Below are 20,805 nucleotides of genomic sequence, written 5' to 3'. Positions count from 1 at the left end.
CCACCATCAGGAAGGAGGTCCTGTAACACTCACAACACGCTGGAGGAATTCAGCAGGTCGGGCAGCATCCATGGAAAAGAACAGTCAACGTTTCGGGCCGGAACCCTTTGTCAGGACTGAAGAGGGAAGAGGGAAGGAGGCACCCACTCAACAATTTAGAAACAGCTTTTTCCCCTCTGCCATCCAATTTCTGAATGAACATTGAACCCATGAACACCACCTCACTAATTTTTTTTTTGCACTACTTCGTTAATTTGACAACTTATGCTTAGTGTAATTCACCGTTTTTTCTCTCTATTATATATTGCATTGTACTGCTGCTGCAAAGTTAACGAATTTCAGGATATATCCTTGTGATATGAAACCTTACTGTGATTCTGGAATAGAACTTGTTCACAGTGAGATTTTCAGCCCCACTGGCCTGATAAACTGCTCTTATTTATTCATTGAACTGGCTTACTGTTCACACGTTTCTTCAGTGCTGTGGGATGCAAGATTGATTTCACTTAGAGCGAATCATATATGTGATCATCACTGGGTGACACTATGACCTCCTGGGCAGGAGCCACACTGAGTACTTGACCTATAAACAGCATCAGAAGCACTTGTCAAGTTCTCCTGCAGATCTGAGATGAACATCCTCTGTCAAGAGAATAGCAATCAGGAAAAAGCAAAGTGCAAGACCTGAGGAGATTACCCAATGAGATGAGGATTAAAGGGTCACCATTCTAACATTGATATACTGCACATAGCATCTGCCAGCCTTATTTTTCAATACACAAGGTGCTTACAAACTCATTACCGTTTGGACTACTGATGATTGTTATTTTATGAGCCCCAGTGCAATAAGCTGAAATCTCTAATTCACTAATCATTCTATATATCACAGTGAATTAGAAATACTCAAAGCGAGAATGCCTACCCAGGCCGATGATTACACGGGGGAGGAGAGGTGTTGGCAACACACAAAGTTCATTGTGATCATTTACTTCTCCTGTGGCCCACAGGGACAGGCATTTGTCCAAATTGCAGAGATGCCCACTGGTAAGTCTCAATAACCTGGCTGAGCCTTGAAGGGTCTTTGTGAGCCCCTTACACAAAGAACCCAGGCTAAAGCCCTTCCAGCTGTTGAGCACATCTACATGAAACACTGTCGTAGAAAAGCAGCGTCCATCACCAGAGATCACCACCACACAGCCCGTGCCCTTTTTTCGCTGCTGCCATCAGGTAGAAGGTTCAAGAGCCTCAGGACTCGCACCATCAGGTTCAAGAACAGTTACCACCCCACAACAATCAGGCTCTTGAACAAAGGGGAGAACTACACTCACTTGACCATCCATTGAGATGTTTCCACACCCAATGATCTCACTTTAAGGACCCTTTATCTTGTTATCTCATGTTTTTGTTATTTATTTATATTTGTATTTTCAGTTTGTTATCTTCTGCATTCTGATTGATCTTTCATCGATCCTGTTATAGCTACGATTCTATAGATTTGCCGAGTATGCCCACAGGAAAATAAATCTATTGAACATACTTGTACTTTGATAATAAAATTTACTTTGAACTTTGAATACGTCTCCTGTGGATACTGTTCTTCAGTAGTTTAGAACATAGAACATAGAACAGTACAGCACAGTACAGGCCCTTCAGCCCACAATGTTGTGCCGACCCTTAAACCCTGCCTCCCATATAACCACCCCCACCTTAAATTCCTCCATATACCTGTCTAGTTTATCCATGTCCTCCTTAGAAATACTCTTCCACCATCTTCTCTTCTGCAGATGAGTTCCAGAAGAGTGTTGCTGGATTGTGACTTCACTTTAAGAAGAGGCTACAAGGATTGGACCTCTTGGGTAGATGTTGACAACTGTAAGAACTTATCGTGCACCAGTAAACAAAGTTGCATTCAGTTTCAGCACAGTATCATACCGAAGACCAGACAACAATGTTCTGTGAACCTTGTGATTTAAGTTCTCGCACATTATGAAAGATTCACAAGCAATGACCCACAACTGTCTCTTTTTTAATCCCAAAAATGCAGAGTGGACCAATTTTCAGGCCATGATCAGTCAGCTGGTTCTTTTTCACCTGGTCTAGTTTTATACCTTTCAATAGAGAGTAACATTGGACAGTGTGTAAACTGGGTGACTAACCCGATCCCCTCAGCTTACTGACCAGTCAGGTAAGACGAAGTTACCTACTCACATCTCTGACTCTGCAAAATGGGTCTCTGAATAATGGAGATTAAAAGAAAGAGGAATGGATCTTACTTTTCTCTAGAGGTGTGACTTTAGTCCTGTAAGTGGCACCATCGATATTTTGTGACTCTGACTCTGGAATGGAACTTGTTTACAGTGAGATTTTCAGCTCCACTGGCCTGATAAACTGTTCTTATTTATTCATCGAACTGGCTGACTGTTGGGAGAATATTTAATAATCAAGTGCTCTAGTTGATCCAATGGACAAAGAATTGCACCCATTGTTGTACAGGAAATGCAGCAACAAATTATGACACAAAATTTGTGTTTCCCCAAACGAACTGTTACCGTCACAGTTTGTTGCTACATTCTTAGAAGAGTTTTAGAAGGGAGTTTTGAAGCTAAGATGCTGATTTACTTTGAATGCCATAAGCACATGACTCATAGTCACATCAATGAGACCATTCGTTGGTGACGCAGCGCAGAAGTTTAAAAAGCGCTCTGGAGCTCTTGGTTCTTTTGGGTGGGCCGCAGTTCACACAGGGCTGATAATAAGAAGGGAGGTGTTAGCAGAGTGGCCATTGTGTGAGGGGGCCAGCGTTGGAGTGGTCAGGCCTTGGCTCAACAGGCTTAGGCAAGTACAGGCAGAGGTTCTAAGTAAGAGAATAAGTTTTATTTTTCTGTTAATATGTAGCCACTTTGCTGAGGATGGATTCAAAGGTAGTGGTATGTGATTTGAGTGAGATGAGGGAACTCTGGGAGACTTTCCATCTCCCTGATAACTACATCTACATGAAGTGCACCGAGCTGCAGCTCCCTAGAGAACATATTAAGGAACTGGAGCTGAATGATCTTCGGCTCATACAGGAGAATGAGGAGGTGATAGAGAGGAGCCACAGAGAGGCAGTCACCCCTAAGTTGCAGAAGGCAAGTTAATTAGATAACTGTCTAGAGAGTGAAAAGGAATAGGTAGAGAGTGCAGAGTACCCCTGTAGCCTGACCCCTTAATAATAATAATTCTGCTTTGGATACTGTTGTGGGGTGGGATGGGGGTGATCCACCAGGGGGAAATTGCTGTGACCAGATCTCTAGCACTGGCTCAGAAGGAAAGGGAGGGAGGAGAGGTGTGCAGTATTAATAGGGGATTCCATAATTAGAGGAGCAGAAAGCAGATTCTGTGGTTGTGAAAGAGACACCCAGATGGTATATTTTCTCCCAGGTGCCATGGTCTGGGATGTTCCAGATCAGGTCCATGGGATTCTAAAGGAGGAATGTGAATAGCCAGAAGCCATGGAACATATGGGTACCAACGGCATAGATAGGAAAAGGGAGGAGGTCCTGAAGAGACAATGTAGGGAGTTAGGCAGGAAGCTGAAAAGCAGGACCTCCAGGGTAGTAATCTCTGTGCCACACATCATTGAGGGCAAGAATTGATTGATTTGGCACAAGAATTGGTGCAAGGGGCAGATTTCTGGGTCGTTGGGATCTCTCCTGGGGAAGGTAAGGGGGCCAATATCCCTGTGGGCAGGTTTGCTAGAGCTGTGGGGAGGGTTTCAGCTAATTTGACAGGGGGATAGGAACTGAAGTGATAAGGCTGAGAATGGGACAACTAGATGCAGTGTGTAGTGAGTGTGTGATGAAGGAGAGGTAGATGATTAGACAAAATTGAGGTCAGTGGGATGAGCTAAAATGTAACAGGAGGCCAAAATCAAAACGGGTGATGAATACAAGACTGGAGATGTTATATTTGAATGCACGCAGTATATGGAATAAAGTAGATGATCTCGTAGCGCAGTTAGAGAATGCCAGGTATGGTGTTGTGGGCACTTCTGAGTCATGGATGAAAGAAGATCATAGTTGGGAGCTTAACGTCTAAGGATACACACTATGTTGAAAGGCAAAGGGTTTGGGGTGCCTGACCATGCCTCTGTTGGTAAAAAATAAAATCAAACTCTTAGAAAGTGGTGACATAGGATCAGAAGATGTAGAATCTCTATTGGTAGAGTTAAGAAATTGCAAGGGTAAAAAGACCCTGATGGGAGTTATATACAGGCCTCTGATCAGTAGCCAGGATGTGGGCTACAAATTACAAAGGGAGATAGAAAAGGCATGTATAAAGGGAAAACGTGATAATCCGGGGAAATTCAATATGCAGGCAAATAGGGAAAATCAGGTTGGTGCTGGATCCCAAGAGAGGGGATTTGTAGAATGCCTACAAGATGGGTATTTAGAGCAATGTGTGGTTGAGTCTGCTAGGGGAACAGCAATTCTGGATTGGGTGCTATGCAATTACCCAGATTTGATATGGGAGCTTAAGGTAAAGGAACCCTGATGAGACAGTGATCATAATATGATAAAATGCAGTCTGAAGGCTGAGAAGGAGAAGCATTGCGGTGAAGTAAAGGGAATTACAGAGGCATGAGAAGGAGCTGGCCAAAGTCGATTGGAAGGGGAATCTAGCAGGGCTGGTGGCAGAGCAGCAGTGGCTGGAGTTTCTGACGGAAATTCAGAAGGCACAAGGAAGATACATCCCAAAGATGAAGAAGTACTCTAAAGGGAGAATGAGGCAACTGTGTCTGACAAGGGAAGTCAAAAACAGCACAAAAGCAAAAGAGAAGTTATATAATACTGTGTTCTGGATAAGAGAAGTCATATATTACTGGACTGTATTCAGGGATTCATCTTCGAACCTGGGTGAGAATGCTGCAGTTGTTACCGACTTCATTAAAACCTGAGTGGATGAGTGTGTGCCTACAAAGACTAACTGTACATTCCAAAACCAAAAGCCGTGGATGAACCAGGAGGTACATCATCTGCTGAAGGCTAGATCTGTGGCATTCAAGTCAGGCGACCCAGGCCTGTACCAGAAAACAAAGTATGATTTGTGGAGGGCTATTCCAAGGACGAAGAGACAATTTCAAATGAGGTTGGAGGCAACATTGGATGCATGGCAACTCTGGCAGGGTTTGAAAGACATTACTTCCTACAAAGCAAAACCCAATGGCAGTGATGCTTCACTACCAGATGAACTCAACGCCTTCTATGCCCGCTTTGAAAGGGAGAACACAACTACAGCTGTGAAGGTCCCTGCTGCACCTGATGACCCTGTGACCTCTGTCTCAGAGGCCAATGTTAGGCTGTCTTTAAAGAGAGTGAACCCTCGCAAGATGGAGTACCTGGTAAGGCTCTGAAAACCTGTGCCAAACAACTAGCGGGAGTATTCAAGGACATTTTCAACCTCTCACTGCTGTGGGCAGAAGTTCCCAATTGCTTCAAAAATTGCAAATGTCAATCCACTCTTTAAGAAGGGAGAGAGGCAGATGAAAGGAAATTATAAGCCAGATAGCCTGACTTCAGTGGTTAGGAAGATGTTGGAGTATATTATCGAGGATGAAGTTTTTGTGTACTTGGAGGCACAAGATATATAGGCCAAGGTTGGCATGGTATCCTTACGGGGAAGTCTTGCCTGAGAAATATTTTGGAACTCTTTGAGGAAATAGCAGGGAGCATAGACAAAGGAGAGTCAGTGGATGTTGCTTACTTGGATTTTCAGTTGGCCTTTATCAAGGTGCCATGCATGAGGATACCCAACAAGATAAGAGCCTGTGGTATTACAGGAAAAATACTAGCATAGATAGAAGATTGGCTGACTGCCAGGAGGCAAAGAGTGGGAATAAATAGAGCCTTTTCTGGTTGGCTGCCTGTGACTAGTGGTGTGCTTCTTTTCACTTTGTGTGTCAGTGATTTGGATGAAGAAATTGATGGCCTTCTGGCCAAGTTTGCAGACGATATGAAGAGAGGTGGAGGTGTCGGCAGTGTTGAGGAAGCAGGGTGTCTGCAGAAGGACTTAGACAGATTGGGGGGATGAGCAAGAAGTGGCAGGTGGAATATAGTGTAGGGGAGTGCATCGTCATGCACGTTGGTAGAAGGAATAAAGGTGTAGACTATTTTCTAAATGGGAAGAAAATTTAAAAATCAGAGGTGCAAAGAGACTTGAGAGTCTTCATGCAGCATTCCCTAAAAGTTAACTTAAGTCAGTGTTAAGGAAGGCAAATGCAATGTTGGCATTCATTTAGAGAAGCCTAGTACAGGTACACATTCCTTTATCTGAAATTCTGAAATCCAGAAAGCTCCGAAAACCGAAGTTTCTTTCGCCGACAGCTGACGTCACTCAGGTGTGACGTGGCAGCACTAGCAGAGGCCGCCAGACGTCAGTTGTGGCTCAGCCCTCGTACTGGTTACACGTGCATTTGCTGTTCGCTGATATTTTGTGTTCACTGTTGACTTTGTGTTTAATTTCACTGTGAAAATGTCAAAAAGAGCTGCAGATACCTGTGGGTAACAATGAGAAAAAGAGAAGGAAACATCTATCAGTAACACAGAAAGTGAAGTTATTGCAGAAGCTTGATCGTGGTGTGTCTGTGCGGCATCTTACTGAAGAAAATAGTGTCAGAACTACCACTGTATATGATTTAAATGAACAGAAAGACAAGTTACTGAAGTTTTATAGTGACAGTGACAGTGACGTTCTACATTTATTCCAATAAGTCATTTACCATGTGTTTGATTCGGTTCGTTTGAAGCTGTATATTTTTATGTTTTATTGATTGTTTTTGTTGGAAATAAAATTTCTTCTTGTCATTATTCCCTAAACAATACAGTATAACAATTATTTACATAACATTTACATTGTATTAGGTATTATAAGTAATCTTGAGATGATTTAAAGTATACGGGAGGATGTGCATAGGTTTAGTGCGCCGCTGGGTCCTAAAGTCCACCGCACTGAGACAGGTTATATAAGGGACTTGAGCATACATGTTTTTTGGTAAAGGGGGGGGGTCTGAAATCCAAAAAATTCTGAATTCTAAAATGCAACTGGCCCCAAGGATTTCGGATAAGGGATTGTGGACCTGTATACCAAAGCAAGGGTGTAGTGCTGAGGCTTTATATGGTATTGGTCAGACCGAACTTTAAGTATTGTGAACAATTTTGGACCCCTTATCTGAGAAAAGATGTTCACAAGAATGACCCCGGGAATGAAAGGGTTAATATATGAGGAGTGTTTGATGGCTCTGGGCCTGTACTCACTGGAGTTTAGAAGAATGAGGGGGGGATCTCATTGAAACCCGGTGAATATTGAAATGCCCAGACAGAGTGGATGTGGAGGAGATATTCCCTGTAGTGGGAGAGTCTAGGACCAGAGGGCACAGCCTCAGAGTTGAGTGATGTCCATTTAGAACAGAGGTGAGGAAAAATTTCTTTGGGCAGAGGATGGTGAGTCTGTGGAATTCTTTGCCACAGATGGCTGTGGAGGCCAGTTCATTGCGTATATTTAAAGCAGAGGTTGAAAGGTTCTGGATTAGTCAAAACATCAAAGGTTATGGGGAGAAGGGAAATGGGGTCGAAAAAGATAATAAATCAGGCATGATGGAATGGCGGAGCAGATTTGATGGCCCAAATGGCCAAATTCTGCTCCTATGTCTTATGGTCTTATGATCACACATCAACTGCCAACAAGTGCAGTCAATGTGTGGAGATCCCTTCTTGAACATACTTAGTAAGGTCCTACAGACAGAATAAATGTTTTAATGTGTGAGGGGCAGCAACAGAGATAGTGATAAAAGTCATTGAGTGGTAGCCAGAGCAGGGCAAGGGTTAAGGTAGTGTGCAGCAAGTTGCATCTGTACAGGACGGAGTCTTTGGGAGGAGAAATTCCCATGAGAACAGCAATGAAGTACCGAGGTCACAAGTGAAGGCTTGCAAGGCACTCACAAACTATCGGACAATTGTTTTACTGACACTAAGGTATAATCAGCCATTCAGGTGTAGCTGTTATTGGTTATTAGCACCTGCTTGGTTCTTATATTTGCAAATAATGAAAGTGCACAAAATTTTTGATTGGGTCAATATTTGTATAAAAATTGACAATTCCGAATTGAACTTTAAGAACAGTTTGGTGATGGGGTTGGACTCTTATTGAAGTAAAGAAAGTGCGATTGAGAAATGAGTGTAAGTTAAGGTTTCCCAGCCTTTCTTTTGCCACGGACCAGTAAGTAAGGGCTCTGTAGACCCCAGGTTGGGAACCCCTGGTGGAAATTGATTCCAGTTAATCTGTGATGACAATTGAAATCACACTGATGTGAGTAGTAATTCTCACAACCTGAACAACAGAGCCCACCTCGCTGTTGCAAAGTTCCAATTTTCGTTGTAGAGGTTCAACTAGTAGGTCATTTAACGCTGCCTGGGCAGGGCGAAAAGCATTATCAGGGATGCATCTCATCCTAACCATGGACTTTTTACTCTCTTCCCATCCGGTAGGCGCTACAGGAGCCTCCACTCCCACACCAGCAGGCACAGGAAGAGCTTCTTCCCTGAGGCTGTGACCCTGCTGAACCTCTCATCACAGCACTAAGCAGTATTGCACCGGTATTGTACTGTCTCGGTACTTTTATATTTGTGTGCTGTAGCACTCTTTTTATTCACAGTTATTTTGTAAATAACACTATTCTTTGCATTTCTGGTCAGATGCTAAATGCATTTCATTGGCTTTGTACTTGTACTCGGCACAATGACAATAAAGTTGAATCTAATCTAATCTAATCTAATTTAAATGTTATCATGAAGCTACCAATCCCAGTTTTAACCATAGCCATGTGGCTTGTCCAGATCTCTGAAAACGATAGCCGCAAGATGACGACAGCAGCTGATTATGTGAACGGAGTGCCTTAATTACACCGCTTGTAAAAACGCTTCTTCCGACCCAGCCGTGTGCTCCATCAATACACGGCCCAAGCTCTGTGATGTGTACAGTCCCCTGTCAACTCCTGACCAGCACCTGATGTGTCCCACCAGCAGAATGAACGCATCATGCCCGAGAGGCGGATTTTAAAACATTTTTCTCATCCATTGATCATCATTGAGCAAAGCCACCGCCTGCGAAATCTGAAACCGCGGTTGAATGCGAAGCAAAATCAGGAAACACTGGAAGCACTCAGCAGAGAAGCAGAGTTAAAGTTTCAAGGCTCTCCTTGTGAAGGCTCCTTAATATGTTATCTCTCTTGCTTTTTGGCCCTTTATGGCCCATCACTGAACTTTATGGCTTGCTAGCTTATTCCCCAGGGTTGTTAATAACCAACCAGATTGCTGTGGCTGGGGCCTTAGCCCGGATAATGATAGCAGATGAGCTTCCTTGAAAGATAGTAGTGAATACAGTGGGTGTTCCCTAACAAATGAGTAGTTTCATGGTCTTATCACTGGTACCAGATCAATTGAGCTGTGGCAATGTACACTGAGTGGCCACTTTGTCAGTCACATCTGTACACCTGCTTGTTAATGCAGATATCTAATCAGCCGATCATGTGGCAGCAACTCAATGCATTAAAGCATGCAGACATGGTCTAGAGATTCTGTTGTTGTTCAGACCAGACATCAGTGGGGAAGAAACGTGTTCTAAGTGACTTTGAACACGGAATGATTGCTGGTGCCAGGTGGGGTGGTTTGAGCATCTCAGAAACTGCTGATCTCCTGGGATTTTCACACGCAATAGAGTTTACAGAGAATGGTGCGCAAAAGAAAACAAAAACATCTAGTGAGCGATAGTTCTGTGGGTGAAAAGAACTCACGCTCTCTCTCTCTAATGAGAGAGGTCGGAGGAGAATGGCCAGACTGGTTCAAACGGGCAGGAGGGTGACGGAGACTCAAATAGCCACACGTTACAAGAGTGGTGTGCCAAAGAGCATCTCTGAACGCACAACATGTCAAACCGTGAAGTGGATGGGCCACAGCAGCAAATGTACACAAATACATTCGGTGGCCCCTTTATTAGCTACCTCCTGTGCCAGTAAAGTCACCACTGACTGTAAATTCCCCACGATGGCCATTTTAGCTCCTGCTTCTGGAGAAATAGTTCAGTGCAGAACCTGAAGCACGACTTGGGATTAATCCCAGATGGGCTCAGAATGTTCTCAACTCCATCCACATTGATGCTGCAGGCTTAGCTCCTCGCCAGGTGAAATACCCAATGTAGAAGAGTTTGGATGGCCCAGAAATCACCACGATTAGCTATGTAATATTTTGTTAGATTGGAATCTACCAGCGACCATGATCAGATTCACCTGTTGTAATTAACCATGTACCACCCTCCCCCCACGCCGGCTCCGTCTGTTCCACCAACCCTAACCCTTCTCCCAAAATTACCATCAGGGAACCCCAGATCACCTTAGTCCCCTACCATGATTACAGATCTCCTAACTATCAATCAGCTTGCCTCGGGGAGGAATCCTTCCTAAGGAGAAAAATAATTCTACCTGGCATTCAGCAAACCCCTATGCCTGGCATGACTCAATTTCCTTTGGCCTTGCCTCCACACACACAAGTTCTCCTCCAGACTAAGGGCCGGGCATGGTCTCTCTCATTGTCCCCATTAAGGTTACATAAATGTAGTTTCAGTTTCTAAGTCCGCTGTCTTTCACAAGTTGATTGGTGTGGCAGCGAGGTTGCCATGGAAACGCTCATTAGTACTGATTTTTCAAGCCCCCGAATGAAGGGAAGCAGCTGCTTCTATTTGAGATAAATCAACACCTTTGATGATGCCATTTTAGGAAGAAAAGTGCTTCTGCAAAAATTGATTGTGCTGGGTGTTACTTTCTGAGCTGACTGTACAGGAACCACTTATCTGTCCATCAATCAGAGGCATTCAGCCTCATTCACATTAATTGTAAGTTCTTTATCCTGCTGCTAAGAGGCCTCTCTTTGACTAGTGTACACAGATTGAGCACCATCTGATTGGCAGTAAGACAGATGGTATCTAATATATTCTCACTGTGCCTCAGTATCATGTGTGATAATGAATTTCATTTTTCTTTTAGCGTGGCAGCTCTACAGGGTTCTATTCCCACTGCCGTCTCTAAGGAGTTTGTCCGGTCCTTCCCATGACCATGTGGGTTTCCTGCGGCTCCTCCGGTTTCAAGTGGGATATGGGAAGTTAGGGTTACTGAGCTGTGGGCATGCTGGGAGGGTGGAGGTTTTTGCCAGCTCGTTCGGCCCAGTACGACTAGCCCAGCACAGCCCTTGCTGATTTGATTTCACATTTCACTGTAGTTTCAACGTTCATGTGACAAATAAATAACGCATATTTTAAGTATTAATTTTAACGCTCTTGCAAATATTAATGAAGGTAGTGGCATTAGCACTGAACTTCAAGGCAGATGATCCTGAGTTCAAATCCAGCTGGGTCCCAACCTGGGCAGCAGCGATATCTGTGCAGAAGAAAGGCCTGGCGTATCTTGCCATGAGAACTCTGGTCCATGAGGTCACGAAGAGTCAGACTCAACTAAACAACTGAACAGCTACAAATATTCACTCAGGAGAAACAAAATCTAAAGGCACCATTTTAAGATTGATGAGTGGATTGGGCTAGTAGATGTAATTCATACAGGCCAAATGGACTCTTCTCATGGGCATTAAATGTTATCTGTTTTACAGCCACTCTAGCTGCAGTTAGTACAGTAAGTACGCGGCAAACACGGCAGATTGCAACATCGAAAGAGCGAGCCGCTGGTCTCCTGCTCCCAGCAATACCGCCCTCTCCCTCGCTGGTGAGAGAGAGCCTGTCTGAGTTACCGAAGTGTTCGGAGGGAGAGTAGTCATTTTGATGGAGTCTAGATTGTCTCTTTCATGTTTTTGCTATTGCTTATGTGGTGGGGGAGGGTCTAGAGCAAGTGGGGGGAGGCTCCTTCTTATGTGTGGGAGGGGGAAAGGGGTCTTTGGGGTTCTGATGGTTCTGTCATTCATTCATTCCTGTTTCGTGGATGTCTGTGAAGAGCAAGAATTTCAGGTTGGATACTGTATATATTCCCTGATATTAATTGCAGGGTTAGTTCGAGCAGGGTCTGTCTAAAGTAGCTGCAGATTTCATTACTTGAAACAAAGCAGCAACAAGACCTCATGAGTGTAATATACTTCACTATTCTACAATGAGATCATATTGCAAAGTGGATCTACTGAAGTATCCTGATGCCTCTCATTTTATATATCACAACATTTACAACACAAAGGAGGGCATTTGGCCAGTATGCAGCCTGCTTTAATCCCAATTTCCCATATGTTCTCCACGCTCCTTCATAATGTTTTCTGTTCTAGTGCAATCAGGTTCCTTTCAAGCAACCTTCGAGCCTCTGCCTCAGCGCTCTCACGGCAAAGCATCCCATTAATAATAAGAATACTACAGATGCACTTGGAATGGATGAAGCTATTGGCCTGGTCCGCACTGCACACTGTGCTCTAAGCTAACATTCATATGCAGCTTTGATCTCGAATCACGTCGAGACTACAGGACTGGTGTGAAAACAAGAACAGGTGGAGATTGTGCTTCTGCAACTGTTGTGAAGCTTTGAACATTTCTCACACCAGGGATTCAGGGCCGGTATAGTATTGGAATCAGGACAGCCAGGTGAGTGAGACAGGAGCTATTGATCTTTACGGTTTCCGGTCCTTCGTAATCATGCAAGGTGGTACCTCTTTCTTGCAGAAGGAAATCGCTGCCTCATTTGTAGCGGCTCCACAGGCTGGGCTGCAATCCAGTTACAAATCAAACATCTGTTAAAGATTTCAGTTCATTGCTTTACGGATCCGCAGTCTGTAAAAGTTTACAGGCTGCAGAAAGAACATTAGTAGAATTTTAGCACGTAGACTGAAAGAAAATATAAAAACAGGCCAATCGGTTAAAATAATGAGGTACAGGAATGAAATAAATGGCAGTCAGGGATAAGACCGCAGCAGCATCTGGAGATCTGAAGAAATACTTGAGCTATACAATAAAAAGGTTTTTAATATGAGCTTGTGGATCGGCAGTTCTGCTTCCATCTGTTGTGGTGGTGTAGCAACTGCAGGTTCCAAAATTCTTTGCTTGTCTGATGTAAGCATCTGAAGATAACTTTATATCTCCTTATTTTTCATTTATTCAGATTACAGCTCTCCGCTCTTCAAACCATTCAATGTCGTACAATAATCCTGCTAGTTTACCTCACTCCTAGACCCATTGTTGTGTCTTTCCTTATCCCAATTCCACCACCTTCTGCCCTGCTTCATCATTCTTTTCGTCTGTTAACCTCTCCGACCTCCGTCCTAATTCAGACCTTCCCCGGTGCTCCTTCCTCCTGGCCAAGTTTTTTTCCCCCCTGGTTCTGATTTAAGCCCTTTGACCCAAAATATAATTGCTTCTCTCTCCATACAAACGTTACCAGCATATTTCCAGCATTTACTGTTTGTATTTCAGATTTCCAGCATCCACAGAATTTTATGAGTTCGTAATGGAGCAAAGTTGGAAATATCGTTGGGAAGGAGAAGATATGATCACCGATTTTATCATCTTATAGATGGCCATCCATCACTAAGGGTCTGGACCACCCAGGACATGCCCTCATCTCATTCTTACTATCGTGAAGGAGGTACAGGAGCCTGAAGGCACACACTCAGTGATTCAGGAACAGCTTCTTCCCCTCTGCCATCTGATTTCTGACTGGACGTTGAACACACTACCTCACTACTTTTTTATTTCTGCTTTTTCACACAACTTATTTTAACTTAACCATTTAATAGACATATATATACTTACTGTAATTCCATTTTTTCCCTCTATATTTATTTATCTGTCATGTATTTCACTGTACCACTGCAGTAAAGTTACAAATTACACGAAATATGCTGGTGATGTTAAACTTGATTCTGATTCTGCGGAGCAGGATTGTGCAAAGCCATTTACTACGAATGGGACAATAAAAATGACAAATAATAAAGTGAACAACAACTAAACACACCACAGAACAGAACAAACTACCAGAACAAGAGTTTGCATTTCGCAGTCTCCCAGGAATGAACAGTGAGGACTTAAGGACGGGTGAATACATTGGATCTTTGTCACTTGGATTTTCAGTAAGTATTGAACCAAAAATCTAAACCAGACAGCTAAGTGTCATAGCATCATCACAGCAAATGGGAAGCTACTTGGTCCATTAGGTCTCTTTTCTAAGGCCCTGCATGTTTTCTTTTTAAACCTCAGAATTATTTCCCTTGTGAAAGTCATAAGACACTTTTCACCCAACACAGAGGGTTCAGGACCGTAACTACTTGCTGTAATAAAGCGGTTTCTTTCATAGCACCCAGGACCTTTTGTTAATCATGTTAAATCCTTCTGTCTAATGAGTCACAGAGCTGAAGAATTATTTTTTTTCTCTTTTTTACCAATGCTTGCTGACTCGCTGAGCATCTCCAGTTTGTCTGATTTTATGCTGCGTAATTGGCCTCCTAAACCACATTGAAACCAAAGGCTTCCCTGCACTGCTGGTGTGAAGCAACACTGCGTTCTGCCACACCGGAGATCAGCAGTGAAGAGAGCTCACAGCCTCAGTGTATCGGATCGGTCGATATGTCTGGGACTCCGCCCTTAGACATGCATTAAATCCATAACTTACTGCCGTTTAAACGCCAGGTTCCATTCAGGCCTCCATTTAGCCTGTGTTAATCAGCCCAAAGGCAGGACATACGAGTGGCAGATGGGGAGCACAAAGTTGGATGGAAAAGTTTAGTAAGTTCACCTGCTGGGCTTAACCCAAAGCAATCTCCACCTCTCAGCCACCTCCAATGAAAATTCCTCCACCTCACAGCACAAAGATAATTCGATTAGAAAGAAAAATGAGACCCAGAGATCCCTTGGTGTATGTGCGGGGTTCAGTGAAAATGGCACAAAGTGAGCAAATGATTTTTTTTAAAAAGAAGATGGGATCCTGGGGTTTACAAACGGGGCCTTGTGGTACAAAACATGGAAGTGTTGATAACGTTCTGTGAAACACTACTTCAACCACAAGCCATGTGTGGTTTTGGGCACCCACAAGAAAAGACTTGAAGACCTTGAAGAGATTGCCATAGAGATTCACGAAGATGATTCCAAGAATGAGGGGATTCAGTGATGTGCATGGAGTGGAGAAGTTGGGGAAGGTGCAGTGGGATCTAAAGTCATCAAAGGTGTGAGAGGAGCAGATAGAGAGAGGTAAACCATTCTCTATCTGAGTGGGGTTGAGTGGGATCCGGGATCAGCCATCATAGAATGGCCGAGCTGGGCTGAATGGCCTAATTCTGCTCCTAGTCTTATGTTCTTACTCTCATTGGAGGAGGGATGGAAAATGGAGGAGGGATGGAAAATGAAGGCGTGCCTTCTCCTCAGCCAGAATTGATGGAACCCTTGCTTGTATTTTCTCCATTTTGCACACGTTTGCTGTGATCATCCTCCCTCTCCCCAGGCAGAACAGCAAGGAATTCCTTTCATCCTCACCTTCCACCTCATCAGACCTCTCATCCATCCATTATTCCTGCCAGTCCCAACACAAACCTACCACCGTTTATAATCCCAGCTTCTGTTCCCTTCGACTTTCTCCAGGGATTGTCCCCACCCACTCCACCATTCTCTGGTATTTCCCCCGGCGACAAGGCAAGGAGGGTGACATCTGTCACTTCGCCTCCCCCTCATCACCACCTGGGGGCTTAGAGTGCCCTTCCAGCTGAGAGAGAGCTCTTAAAAGATTAAAGATTAGCTTTACTTTAACAAGTATGTTAAAACATCGAAGCACGCAGTGAATTGTGTTGCTTGCATCAGGACCATGCTGGGTAAGTGACACCATGCCCACAATTTACTAACCCTTACTTGTTCCTTAAGGGTGTTACAACTGGGGGTGTAATGGGGACAAGCTCCCACTACCTACTAAATGCTCCCAGTGGCGTTCACCTCAAAGAGCCTCTGACAACCAAGTCCAGCTCCTGGCCTTCACGTGTGGCTTTGCTACTAAGCCCGGCTGAACCGTTATCTACTGACAGCAGAAGGGGCAAGGGCAGGCTACTGGCGCCGTAAAACCAGTCGCTTCGGGTGGATGGGGCTCGTCAGCCGTGGTTGGCAGCTCATCTAGGAGAAGGAAAACTCTGAGCTCAAACCTCCTCTGCCTTGGGGAAGGCTTTGGGAGTAAACTCCGAGGGAAAAATCCAGAGCTGGAGTCCCTAAGCCAGTCCTACATTGAATTCAATGCTGATTGGCAACTCCTGCGATGCTGGTGCCAAACTGTATCGGTCTCTGCCGTTCCTTTGTGTTCATCAGATGCGTGGAGAGGGGGAGCTTGCTACATGGGCAACAGCTTGCTCTCCATATCGTACTGCCCAGCCTTGCGTATCTAGAAGGAAGCCTAACTCAGCTCATATGTCTCTGGAATGTGGGAGGAAACTGGAGCACCCCAAGGAAACACACACAGTCACACGGAGAGCGTAAAAACTCCATACAGAATCGGGAACCGAAACCCATTCAGTTATCACTGGCGCACCAAACCCTGTGCAACTGTGCTGCCCCCTTCAGTTCTTCCAGCCTGGTCTACTGCATCTGGTGTTTGCAGTGCCGCCTCCTCTACAATGGTGAAGCCAAGAACTGACTAGGGGACTGCTTTCCGAAACAACTACACTCAGTCTACCATGGCCATTTCAAGCTGGTGTCATTCTAACTTTCATTCCCACTCCTACTCTGACCTGCCTGCCTTCACCCTTCTCCACTGCTGTGAAGAGACAAATTGGAAGAACAGCATCTCATATTCTGCTTGAGTAATTTACAACCCAGTGGCATGAACATTAGATGTGTACAATTTCAGGTAATATCTGCCAAGTAGGGGACCGTGCACAATTCTGATTTGATGGAGACAGATGTGAGAGTACGGAGGAACATCTGGAGAAACTTCTGAAATGCCCGCTTCGCTGCCACTGCTACTGTGTGGTAACCGGGATCTCCGGAGCAGAAGGCCCCGAATCCTCGGCTTTGCTTGTTTTGGCGGCCGGGGCTAGGTCAAAGGCGCTTGGCAGAGGATGGCGCTCGAGAGGCTGTATCGGAGGGGCTGGTCGGAAGCTCGAAGTTTTCGGATGGATGGACTCAGTGTCGGCTGCGGTCGGCTGCTTCCAAGGCATCGGCAGTTGTTGGTGCCTTGGAGGTTTATGGCAGGGAGTTTCTCCCTTTTGCCGCCTGCTATCGGGAACTCAGGAGTGGATCGGGACTTGAGACTTTTTTTTTACCGTGCCCATGGTCTGTTCTTTATCAAATTATGGTATTGTTTTGCACTACTGTAACTATATGTTATAATTATGTGGTTCTGTCAGTGTTAGTCTTTGGTTTGTCCTGTTTTCTGTGCTATCACTCTGGAGGAACATTGTATCATTTCTTAATGCATGTATGCATTTCTAAATGACAATAAAAGAGGACTGAGTGTTCTCATAACCTAATACAAACATCTGGTGCTCTCCTCCCATAAGCACTCGCCTGTCCACCTATTTTCTTCTCCCTTTGTTCACCCCTCCCAGTCTTCCCTATGACTGGTTCCGACAATCTAATCTCCACTCCCTATTTGGTTCCACCTATCACCTGCGCCACCAGCGTCTGCCTACCCCTTCTCCCCATCTGCCCATCGTCCCATTCCCACCTGGATCCACCTATTGCCCACCAGCCTCTATCCCACTGTCACTTTTAGCATCCGCGGATGCTGCTTTTTCAGGCTTTCTGTTCTTTCCTCGTTAAAAATGAATGCAATTAGCAAAAGAATCAAAAGTGAAATGATGACTATTTTTGATGGCAATTGGGTAGGTCTGGACTGCGCTGCTCGAGGTTGTGGAGGCAGAGTTAATTATGGCATTCAGTAAGGAGAGGCATAGGTATCTCAAAGGGAGGGATTTGCAGGGTTCTGGGAAGAGGGTGGGATAGCAGGCAGAGCTGGATTGATCTTACATGGAGCTAGTCCAGCCTTGATGGGCCAAACAGCCTACATTAATATTGTCACTATTCTGCACTTCTAGGTTGGCACTGTTCTCTGTTTAAAATTCATAAATCGTTAACACTAAGTTTTCATTTGCGGTTTGAAAATTGATTTTCATTTTCTGGTTAATTTTGAATCGCGTCTTCAATCAAATCACCAAAGTACTTCATTGAAACCCTTGCAAATTGATTTTTCAGAAGAGGACGAGAACGTGAGCAATTTTGCAACGTTCCAGTGAGTACAACAATGGTACATAATGAAACACTATGTTAGACTAATAAATCCATCGGCGTGGACCAGTTTAAAAATTTGCTCCAATTTATTATTTATCCTCTGAAGTTCTCGTGCACCACTATCAGGCAAAGCTGATAAGGGGGCAACAGCTCAGCTCTCTGCATGGACCATTTCCAGGGATACACAGAAAAGGAAGCCGGTGTGATTGAGTTGGCTGCCCACCTCGCCTGGATTATCTTCACTAACTCAACATGCAACCTACTGGACACTGGCTACCTCTGTGTCAGACACATAGTGACAAATGTACCCCCCCCCCATCACTTTCTCTCAGACATATTTTTAAACATCACAGCATCCTGAAAGTAATTTTTCACTTGGACCCTGAAATTCAAAATACTGCAGATGCTGGAAATCTGAAATAAAAACACAAGGTGCTCGAACCACCAGCAGCTCAGGCAGCATCTGTGGACAAACAGTTCAGAAAAGCTTCCTCAGAACTAGGAAAGAGAAAACAAGTTGCTGGGAAGGCTGAGGGATGATAGGGCATAGAGAATATAGGGAATATTTTTATTTTACCCCAGCTTGAACACTCCCATCAACCCGGCTAGTTTCTCCCTTTAAAGCCGGGATCCCCAATCTGGTGTGCACAGACCCCTTGCTTAATGGTATGGGTCCATGGCATAAACAAAACATTGGGAAGCCCTGCTTTAAAGCTTCAGATGAAGGATCGTTGACCTGAAATGTTTAATTTTTTTCCTTTCCTGAAAAGCTGCCTGAGCTGCTAGGGTTAATCTGGATGTATTTATTGTATTCTGGTTCTCACTGTCAGACATATTTTTCTACACTACATTTCAGATACAGCAACTCTCAGATATTTATTTTACCAAAAATGAATGCAACGAATGTCCTATGAATGTGAAAGATTCTGTTCCTCGTCAAGGGAATGTACACAATTTACTTTCAGTGTAAGTCCGTTTTAAAATGGAAAGGGTTTGGGGAGCAGTCCTACAAAATCCATCAGCTCAAGTTTCCAGCAATTTTTTTTTCCCAGAGTGATTCACAAGCTACGCATTAGGCGCAGTTGAACAACACCCGAAGCTTACTCACTGGCTAAGCTGTCGGACCTGGACCGTTGTAATACCCTCTATACCATTACTCGATTTCACTCCAAACCTCTACAAGCAAGCGTTAAAACTGCGGCTTCCTCACCGGGGATAACGCTGAGTTCACTGTAACCAAGATAGGAAGGTTCAAATATCTGAATACACTGAAATCACTTGAACACTCTGTGACTGCAAGGGAAAGGTTTAAACCCGGATCACTGTGAAAATAATGCAACCTTTTTCTAATGTAAAGGTGCATCATTTCTTTGTCAGTCTAACACAGCACCTAAGCTGTGCTTGTTTTAATAGAAACGTCCAACAACTATCTAAAGAGTTGTCCAGTGTTTAACTTCGGTCAGGTGTATGTGGTGGTCTAGTCAAGCGGGCAGGCCTCTCAGGGCTCTGGTGCGCCCACCGTCATTTCATCGTAACTCCGAGCACCCAGCAAGCAGAGACTTAACATTCCGAGCCGAAGGTTACTTACCCGGGAGTGACACTGAAACCCAAAGTACACCACCACAATAGTGGGCATCAGCACGATACAAAAAACGGTGCCCATGAGGGCAAGGTTCAGGAGGAAGAGCACAAAGTTAAAGGCAGTGACCAGTAATGCCCATCCCCAGCACTCACACACGCTGCGTGCCTCCAGTGGCCAAGGTTGGTCCTCAATGCTGTATGGTGGAGGGTGGACATGATTAAGCATACAGGCAGTGTCCGACACACTATCCACATCAAAGTCCTCAATTTCTTGCCCTGCCATTTCAGTGCTGCAGATATTTCCCTTCTGATTGCGTTTCCACAGTTAATTGATTTCGCTGCAGTTCCCAGCTTAATGGTCTGGATGCAGTGACTTACTGGCCTCAGCTCTGATCCGCACAAGTAGTTTCCTCGCCCGCTCTCCTGCTACTCCCGCGTTAATGTCACCCCGTCCTGCGATAGGTATGAATCACTCTCAGTGCTGATGTCGAGCCTCACATGAGCAGCATCTACAAGCCGGCAGCTGACTCTGTCAGCCTTTGACACTAAGCCAGTTAGCCGAGATTAATAAGCTGCCAGAAAATGCAGTCGTTCCCGCTTCGGACCAATCCTCTTGTGCTGCATCCCCCCTCCACGGATCATGCTCCACCCAGACTATTACCTGGCTGTTAGGGGACTAGCACAAACTGCAGCAGCTGGCACCAGGTAAGAGCTGCATTTATCACAAGGTGCAAAGCCCAGACTACACCTCTGATCGACAGCAGGCAATTTTCATTCCTGCAATTAACAAAGTCTTTGATTTCTTCTTATCGTTACAGCAGTAACATTTTCCATGTTACAATAATAACATTTTTAACATTACATTAATGATTGTTTACAATATTGTATTATGTTGTATATAAATTTCTTATGATTTTTCCCCATTTCATTTCAGATCCTGCAAATAAATATACATGGGGA

General features: G+C 44.4%; 1 protein-coding gene across 2 annotated transcripts in view; it reads right to left on the bottom strand.

Annotated features, from left to right (window-relative positions):
* The window catches only part of LOC134337732 (transmembrane protein 88), a 75,510-nt gene extending 55,314 nt beyond the window's left edge, over window positions 1-20,196 (bottom strand). Inside the window, exon 1 of one of the 2 annotated variants that reach the window (XR_010016051.1) lies at window positions 12,720-12,974. Coding sequence is in view for 1 of the 2 variants with exons in the window: in XM_063032952.1 (XP_062889022.1) it covers window positions 19,853-20,128 (276 nt within the window). In the remaining variant the exon portion in view is untranslated. Of the gene's footprint in view, window positions 1-12,719; window positions 12,975-19,852 lie in introns of those variants that run through there. The other variant, XM_063032952.1, reaches the window with a different exon arrangement.
* Between the last annotated feature and the right edge of the window lie 609 nt (window positions 20,197-20,805).

This window comes from Mobula hypostoma, chromosome 25 (assembly GCF_963921235.1).
Source record: "Mobula hypostoma chromosome 25, sMobHyp1.1, whole genome shotgun sequence".
NCBI lineage: Eukaryota > Metazoa > Chordata > Chondrichthyes > Myliobatiformes > Myliobatidae > Mobula > Mobula hypostoma.
Note: the sequence above shows the minus strand (reverse complement) of the source record. Positions and strands in the feature narration are given on the sequence as shown.